The sequence below is a fragment of the Oncorhynchus nerka genome, linkage group LG14 (assembly GCF_034236695.1).
Source record: "Oncorhynchus nerka isolate Pitt River linkage group LG14, Oner_Uvic_2.0, whole genome shotgun sequence".
NCBI classification, from domain to species: Eukaryota; Metazoa; Chordata; class Actinopteri; order Salmoniformes; family Salmonidae; genus Oncorhynchus; species Oncorhynchus nerka.
Window position 1 is genome coordinate 14944888 of NC_088409.1, and position 9966 is coordinate 14954853.

General features: G+C 38.9%; 1 protein-coding gene across 1 annotated transcript; it reads right to left on the reverse strand.

The window, feature by feature from the left end:
* Positions 1–6729: 6729 nt before the first annotated feature.
* Positions 6730–8357, reverse strand: twist1b (twist family bHLH transcription factor 1b). Its single transcript, XM_029646426.2, is given in 2 exon segments — positions 6730–7316; positions 7776–8357. Coding segments are annotated over 2 exon segments (639 nt in total). The 5' UTR covers positions 8307–8357; the 3' UTR covers positions 6730–7208.
* Between the last annotated feature and the right edge of the window lie 1609 nt (positions 8358–9966).

Here is a 9966-nt window from a genome sequence, read left to right on the forward strand (position 1 = left end):
TCAAATTGAATTCCCATTTTAATTTTGCTGTGCTTTTAAAAATGTTTTAAAGTGCATAGACATTTGGTTGACAATTAAACCAAAACATCTGACATTGTTTTTCGATTGGAATTTCGTGGTACTTACTTACTGACTTTATAGTCCCCATGGGCAAACTGTGTTGCAGTGCCATGTACACGTTTAAAGAGGCGTTTAAATACAAAACAAAATTGACAATACAACTTTCATAACAGTTACATACCAATATATATATATATATTTAAAAACTAGCCTGCTGGCCTTACTGTGTCGATAGGAACATTAGCCCGAGATATTTAGGAGGGATATCACACACACCTATATCACACCACAACTATCACGTCTAGTTGTGTTTTTCCTGCTGAGGGGTGTCCTATACCTGCGCCCAGAGGGGATAGTTCAAAGTCCGGGTACAGGGGGTGGCTTGGGTCTAAAATGATTTTGTACGTTTTGTACGCAGAGTGACAACACATTGGAAATGCAACTATCTGTTGGGTGTATTTTTGAGTGGGTGAATAAAGGTTGTAATCTAATCAACGTCTCAACCAAATATTACCCAATTGTCCACGTTGAAATGACGTGGCGTGCCCACTGGGTTGTCAATATTATTATTTTTAATCTTACCTTTATTTAACTAGGCAGATCATTTAAGAACAAATTCTTATTTTCAATGACGGCCTAGGAACAGTGGGTTACCTGCCTTGTTCAGGGGCAGAACGACAGATGTGTACATTATCAGCTCCGGGATTTGTTCTTGCAACCATTCGGTTACTAGTCCAACTACTGACCTACTGACCACTAGGCTACCTGCCGCCCCATTATGATCAAGTTGCATCTACCGACTCACTTCATGTTACCGCAATGTTTATTGCATTAACTATTCATCAAATGATAGAAAACACATAATACAACATTCACAACAGAACGGGATAACAATCATAAAGGAAAAGGAAAGGAAAAATACAAGTAGGCCTTCAACACGGAACGTTTTGATGCGGCCTGGACCGACTTGTCCTGTCCTTCACCACCGAAAGTTTTGATGCGGCCTGGACCGACTTGTCCTGTCTTTCACCACGGAAAGTTTTGATGCGGCCTGGACCGACTTGTCCTGTCTTTCACCACGGAAAGTTTTGATGCGGCCTGGACCGACTTGTCCTGTCCTTCACCACCGAAGGTTTTGATGCGACCTGGACCGACTTGTCCTGTCCTTCACCACCGAAGGTTTTGATGCGGCCCGGAACGACTTGGCCATTGAGAATATTTACATGTTTCACAACATTTATAATGGGTGTGTACATATTTAGCCATTGAAAATAGTGTCATTGGAATAGTAGCTTATGCTATTTATGAAAGGATTGTGTGCTATTAGGAAAGCGGCCTATGGTAGAATAGGTCTATACTCCACCTGTTCTCATGGTAGAATAGGTCTATACTCCACCTGTTCTCATGGTAGAATAGGTCTATACTCCACCTGTTCTCATGGTAGAATAGGTCTATACTCCACCTGTTCTCATGGTAGAATAGGTCTATACTCCACCTGTTCTCATGGTAGAATAGGTCTATACTCCACCTGTTCTCATGGTAGAATAGGTCTATACTCCACATGTTCTCATGTATGTCACAGCCATTCTTTAAACTGTCCACTTGACCTAGTCCCCTGCTATATCAGAACTCAGGCACCCCTCGCCCCATTTGTGTGTCAATTATATTATAATAATAATAATAATAATAATAACAATCATAATATTCATCATAATAAATTGTGTATAATTATAAATAACAATTTGATCAAATGTATTTTAGGCCAAAATATTATTTTATGTAATTTACTTTGGGCCAAATCTTATTAAGAAACGAATGAAGTGAATATAGAATAGTACAGACAGTATCCGAAAGCCATATATCCTCGAAGGAAGGAATGCATTCTGGAGATAATGACCAACCAGTGATATAAACCGAGACTACAGGGATGTGGGATTATCTCACATCTTTCTTTTAAAATCACCTTATTTCATTCTTACATTGCATTTCAATTATACATTCGGTAGGCCTATCATTTGCTTATTAGGAACATCACAATTACTTCAACCCTTATAGAAAACATTCCGTTATTGGTCAACACAGATAATAGTCTGTATTATATTGATTTATGATAGATTGATTTTATTTTCTTGTCCTTTTCAAAACCACATATTTGTCATCGAACATTTTACGTCCCAATTTTCTAACAAAGAGGTAGCATTTTGCATCCCGATTTTCTAAGAAAAGAAACTGCAAAGTACTGGCTAAGGTTTAGCAGTCAACGAAGAGCAGGAAACTCACTGCAGGTCGTATTGAAGGCCCATTTCAGACTAACCCGTTGTACCAAAGTACAATTCCACACAGGCCTGGCCTATATTATATTCACCATCTCAATAGATAAGCGCGTTTCAATAACTATCAGACGTTATTTGGCGTCTTTCCAACAACCACTGGGATACGGTATTGCATCCTGCCATTATCAAAACAACTTACATAATACTGGTTAACAACATTGACGTCGATTGCTGTAGGCCTTCTCCCAGCACATATAAAACAAATGCTATATTATCTTACCCCCATCTCCAGCAAATTCCTGCGCGGTTGGAACCGTCCATTTTAGTTTGATAGATTTCCTATGGGACGTAGGCCGAGGTTCCATCGCAGGTGAGGCCCGTGGTAATCTATTATCACCCACACGATGTGCTGAGTCGTTTTTTTGTTGTGAATAGAACGCTAATGCTTCTCTCCGATCTTATTTCGAAGCCTTTCTGTCGAGGAATGCTCTCGAACCAAGGCGAGTCCCTGTTCTACAACAACATCTGTTCATTTCACGTGACTTTTGTAAAATACTAACATCTGTTCAGAATAGGTTTCATTCGGTGCCTCTCTGCGTCGTGTCTGTTACCAACTCCTCTCCGCAAATACAGGAACGTATACTTGCTCTTAGTTGTATTACATTTCTGAGTTGGAGAGAGTTTGTTGACTTCAAATTAAGCTATTTTGCTTGTCAACGGGAACAGCTTGGATGTTCATATAAGCAAGTTGTGTTCTTGGGTAGGCTAAGGACTAGGTTTATCTTTTCCATTCAGGTTTTTAGTTTTCACATAACTCTATTTTGCGTTTTGGAACTTTTTTTGTGATTCTGCAGTGACTGTGTCCATAAAAACAAGCTGTGTATAGGAGACTTTCATATATGCTGGCTGTATACTCCACCACCTCACACTAGCCTACAGGGCCTACCAAAGACGCCTTGAATTTCATAGACATCTGGGAATTCCATACATGCCTCACAAGCCAATTGCACACCTTCAAACGGACACGTGCTTTGAATTAAACGACTTCAGGAGGGTTGAAGAGTCCAAAATACTTTTCCAGATTCAACAAACGGATGGATAGATTAAGCGTCCAGGGGCAGTAACTGCAGGCTATGCAATACTTTGATTGAACATGTATTCTGAGGGAACACGCCTGCGATCTCAGATTGACAAGCAGTTGTTCTGCGTTATCTGCCATAAAGGGACATGTTTGCACAGCATCTACAACTGATACACGTGGCCTTTAATACATGTTAATGCTAATAATCTATCAACACCCGTTCACGTCAAATAAATCGGTGAAGAATATGGGGACAACGTTATGGTGATCAATTCATTAGACGTGCTTTGATTTACAGGCGGTTGGCAGGAGCTTTAGCCTGAGCGCTTGCTATTATAGCCCCCCATATGGGAAATAACGTGCGCTCATCAGTTCGATTTATTAAATAGTTTATGTTTATATGAAAGCCACAGACAGAAAATAAAACCCACCAACAAGATTTGTTAACGCAAGCTGAATATTTGACTCTGTCTCGCATCAGTAGCCTATTACATTTAGCAAAGTAATATGACTCTTTGTGAATAGATTAGAAGATAATACAGACAGTCAATTACAATAGGCCTGCTACATCGTCTAGGCCACATACTAGGCTATATGCAATATCACGATTTAAGGTGTTATGAATCGCATATCAATATATATCACAATTGAATAGGCCTATATTAATTTAGTATGTTTCAGCTTTTGCAAAACTATTCTCCATTTCTCATTAAAGAAAGAAGAAAGTTCACGCAACGGATCAATCATGTCGATTTGCAACCTAATTTATCAGGCAGACTGAATAACCTAATTTATCAGGCAGACTGAATAACCTAATTTATCAGGCAGACTGAATAACCTAATTTATCAGGCAGACTGAATAACCTAATTTATCAGGCAGACTGAATAACCTAATTTATCAGGCAGACTGAATAACCTAATTTATCAGGCAGACTGAATAACCTCATTTATCAGGCAGACTGAATAACCTAATTTATCAGGCAGACTGAATAACCTAATTTATCAGGCAGACTGAATAACCTAATTTATCAGGCAGACTGAATAACCTCATTTATCAGGCAGACTGAATAACCTCATTTATCAGGCAGACTGAATAACCTAATTTATCAGGCAGACTGAATAACCTAATTTATCAGGCAGACTGAATAACATAATTTATCAGGCAGACTGAATAACCTCATTTATCAGGCAGACTGAATAACCTAATTTATCAGGCAGACTGAATAACCTAATTTATCAGACAGACTGAATAACCTAATTTATCAGGCAGACTGAATAACCTAATTTATCAGGCAGACTGAATAACCTCATTTATCAGGAACATTGAGTAACTTCATTTATCAGAAACATGGAATAATCTAATGTATCAGGAACATGGAATAAACTCATTGATCAGGAACGTGGAATAACCTCCTTTATCAGGAACATGGAATAAACTCATGTATCAGGAACATGGAATAAACTCATTGATCAGGAACGTGGAATAACCTCCTTTATCAGGAACACTGAATAACCTCATTTATCAGGAACATGGAATAAACTCATGTATCAGGAACATGGAATAAACTCATTGATCAGGAACGTGGAATAACCTCCTTTATCAGGAACGTGGAATAACCTCCTTTATCAGGAACGTGGAATAACCTCCTTTATCAGGAAATTGAATCATTTCATTTACCAGGAACATGGAATAACCTCATTCATCAGGAACATGGAATAACCTCATTCATCAGGAACATGGAATAACCTCATTTATCAGGAACATGGAATAACCTCATTCATCAGGAACATGTAATAACCTCATTCATCAGAAACATGTAATAACCTCCATCAGGAACATGGAATAACCTCATTCATCAGGAACATGGAATAACCTCATTCATCAGGAACATGTAATAACCTCCATCAGGAACATGGAATAACCTCCATCAGGAACATGTAATAACCTCCATCAGGAACATGTAATAACCTCCATCAGGAACATGGAATAACCTCATTAATCAGAAACATGGAATAACCTCCATCAGGAACATGGAATAACCTAATTAATCAGGAACATGGAATAACCTCCATCAGGAACATGTAATAACCTCATTTATCAGGAACATGTAATAACCTCATTAATCAGGAACATGGAATAACCTCCATCAGGAACATGGAATAACCTCATTCATCAGGAACATGTAATAACCTCCATCAGGAACATGGAATAACCTAATTTATCAGGAACATGTAATAACCTCCATCAGGGACATGGAATAACCTCATTTATCAGGAACATGTAATAACCTCCATCAGGAACATGGAATAACCTCATTTATCAGGAACATGGAATAACCTCCATCAGGAACATGGAATAACCTCATTTATCAGGAACATGGAATAACCTCATTCATCAGGAACATGGAATAACCTCATTTATCATGAACATGGAATAACCTCCATCAGGAACATGGAATAACCTAATTTATCAGGAACATGGAATAACCTCCATCAGGAACATGGAATAACCTAATTTATCAGGAACATGGAATAACCTCCATCAGGAACATGGAATAACCTCATTCATCAGGAACATGTAATACTAGCAAATGTCAACACTATAGGCTTTAGTGACGCACAAAGTGTTGCTACACAGTTATAAACGGCAAAGTTTGCCTTCTACTATACAATAATAATTAAAGCAGTAGTCTGGTTTATTTTACAAATAGGCTAATAATAATATTGTTCATAATAATAATAATAATAATATATTATTCCAACGATGTCCGTTCATTACTACAAAACAAACCTAATAAATATTATGATTATTTAGTCTTTCATAACCTATAGTCCCATTGGGTCGAGAGAAATCCGATATTCGGAGGCATTTCAGGAGTATGTTGGTTTAAGATGAAGCGTGATTATGTTGATTATAAGACCATGCCAAAAACAACCGTGAAACGTTTCCCAGGTGGACACAGTTTTAATACCTTTCATACACCCCTCTTACTGAATGATCTCTGCTAAAGTTGTTGTCGTAAATGTGAATGTTAAGCATGGTCCACTTGTGGATTGGAGCAGGACACATTATAAACATTCACTTCAATGTGAAGACTTACCGACAATTTATTAACTATTTGTGTCAGAATAAAAGTCGAAGTAGCCTAACTGGTAGCCTACCAGATAACTCTGCTGCATAAGATTGCATGTTTGCATCAAAAGAGGGAATTACTAAAGTATTTGACAATTGTTCGATCCTAGGACATTTAGATTTGTATAATCATACCATACTTGTTTGGTTGACACTTAATTAATGAAGTAAAAAGGGAAATCATTTTGTTTTATCATTTACTTTATTGCGGAAAATATACAATTATTTACACAACAATAATAAAAATAGGAATGCATTTCAGACATAAGATCTATCCCTCATGTAACACGTGTCATCAATAAATAAATAAATGTATTCTGAAAATAATAACCTCAATTATTTTCGCACAGGTTGGCGACACATTATTTCAACCCATCAGCCTATAATACCGCAGTCAGTCCACATCGAAAGTCTCACACGGAAACTGAGACAAATGCGTCGATGCTGCCCTTTAACCTCCACAGAATACGGTCCACAGAGTCAAAGACATGCATGAAAACATACATTTCCAAGTAACATTCGTCGTCAACAATAAAAAAATAACTAACGTATTTCAGAATGTAGTAGTGTAGTAGCCTAGCACTCGAATGCAGATCCAGGTCGTCCAAAAGCGGGCCTTTCCCAGGCAAAGTGCTCTCCCCACGCCCTGTCCTTTTTGGTTTTAAATGGTTGTCAAAGTTTGCTCCCATAAACCGCAGCTTTGTGTGTTTCCAGCATTATTCTCCAGAATTGCCCCGTTGTCATATTGATAAGCAGAATCAGCTGTCACCTGCAGATCAGAACAATTATAAAAAAGACGATTAATTATTGACGCCTGACTACGAAAAAGTTCAACAAAACACAGCAACCTAGACTTGTTTATGGCTGCATTATGACTCACAGATCCAGGAAAGTACAATAGTCTATTAAAGTAGAACACTATTTAAGCTGATACTGTTAAAAAAAAAAATAGCCCAAATAGGCTATAGTCAAATGTAGTAGGCCCATAGGCCTAAAGTGATTGTTTTTGTATTTAGCCATTTTTGTACAACGAACATCAACTGAAATGGTTGCAATGTAGTACGGTCTTAAAAAGTAAGACAATGAGTTGGAAAACAGAGCATACCATTTTGGACTACAGCTCTTCGGCCGTGAGCTAGTGAGATGCTGACATGGACCAAGCGCCCTCCATCCTCCATACAGAAAACGCATAGCTTAATCTCTCATGAGCCACATAACTACAACTTGCCATTTTGGAGTCCAATTCATCGCTCTGCAGAACTTGGTACAGGAAATCGATGTACCTGGCAGCAAGTTTTAAGGTTTGTATTTTGCTCAGTTTGTCTGAAGGCAAAGTGGGGATAATTTTCCGTAAAGACGAGAAAGCTTCGTTGAGTGACTGCGTCCTCTGCCGCTCGCGCACGTTCGCCATGACTCGTTGCGTCTGTAGGTCTTCGAAAGAATGTGGACTGCTGCTGCTTGACTTTTTCCCTCTTTTCCCAGGGGTAGGGCTATCTGAATCCTCCCCGTTTTTCCTGCTTGATGTCCTTTTCCTCCCACATCTCTTCGGTTGCCTATCCAGTTCCCCCTCACTGTTGCTGAGACTGTCTAGTGGAGAGCCTGGGGAGCTCGACTCTTCCCCGGTCATTTCCTCAGACATCAGCCCTCAGTTAGAAGACAGACAAGCGACAGTCAGTCCGAATGATCCACGCATCAAGTTAACGGTTATTTCCAGTTGCGCCTTCGATTCACCGCCAGACACCAATAATAAAGTATCCATACATGGGATCCCGAGACAAGAAATGTTTTCTGATACTTGAGAAAGTTACGGAGTTCTTATAGCCTGTATGGCGTAAAGATTTGGAGAGAGAGACGATTGGCCAATAAAGTATATTACGTGTAAAGAGGGGTGGGCGCGAGCAAGGAACTATGAGGAACTCCTCTCGCTGCATGGTCTGCTGAAAACAAAGTCGGAGACCGCTGAAAGCGTACTTCATCAATGGCGGTATTGGTATTGTATAGCCTAGAATATATATTGGATATGCTTATCAAAGAAACACATTTTGTTTGATTTGAATCTAATTTAATATGCTTATGTGTAATGACACTATTAGGTAAAACATAAATACGTTTAAGCGTTGAATGCAATATTTGTTTTTATGCGCAACAAACAATCTAGATTTTAACTCAATGTATGCCATGCACCATGTTGTAATTCAAGATGAAATTAAACACTAAAGTAAAACAGTAACACGATATGGAGCCAAACGATGAATACCTAAACGTTATTCTTATATTCCTCTAGTTTGGATAAACATGATCATTATACGCTGGCTCATTCATGCGCACAAGTAGAGCGTTTCCAATAGACCACACACACACCACCTGTAAACACACAACTGGCAACCCGCTGCTGACCCAACCTTTCATTTACCTAAACAGTTTTCGAGGTAATTATCCTGGATGAGAATGATCCTGGATGAGAATGATTCTGGATGAGAATGATCTTGGATGAGAATGATCCTGGATGAGAATGATTCTGGATGAGAATGATCTTGGATGAGAATGATCCTGGATGAGAATGATCCTGGATGAGAATGATTCTGGATGAGAATGATCCTGGATGAGAATGATCCTGGATGAGAATGATTCTGGATGAGAATGATTCTGGGTGAGAATGATCCTGGATGAGAATGATCCTGGATGAGAATGATTCTGGGTGAGAATGATCCTGGATGAGAATGATTCTGGATGAGAATGATTCTGGGTGAGTGATCCTGGATGAGAATGATTCTGGATGAGAATGATTCTGGGTGAGAATTATCCTGGATGAGAATGATTCTGGATGAGAATGATCCTGGATGAGAATGATCTTGGATGAGAATGATCCTGGATGAGAATGATTCTGGATGAGAATGATCCTGGATGAGAATGATTCTGGATGAGAATGATCCTGGATGAGAATGATCCTGGATGAGAATGATTCTGGATGAGAATAATTCTGGATGAGAATGATTCTGGATGAGAATGATCCTGGATGAGAGTAAACTGACATATTTTTTCTTTAAGGGCATTTAAATGTGTCCTTAACTGGAATCCATGTATTTATAAATTAATATGAGACTTAGCCCATACTTTCTGTTGACTAGGCTACTGCAGTACTACTTTTAGCCCCTTATTCTGGAAACTAGAGATGCGTTTGAGTCCAACAATATCATAGTCCTCTATAGCCACAATTCTTCAGTTTTGTTGAAACTCCAATTCTACATGGGCATCAGTGTTGTTGAAGCTCTCTTGAGAAGACTGTAACTACATTGTCCACAAGAGGGCATATACCTCTATCATTATCTTTATCTCTAGAGCAGAGCTCTCCAACCCTGTTCCTGGAGAGATACCCTCCTGTAGATTTTAACTCCAACCCTGTTCCTGGAGAGATACCC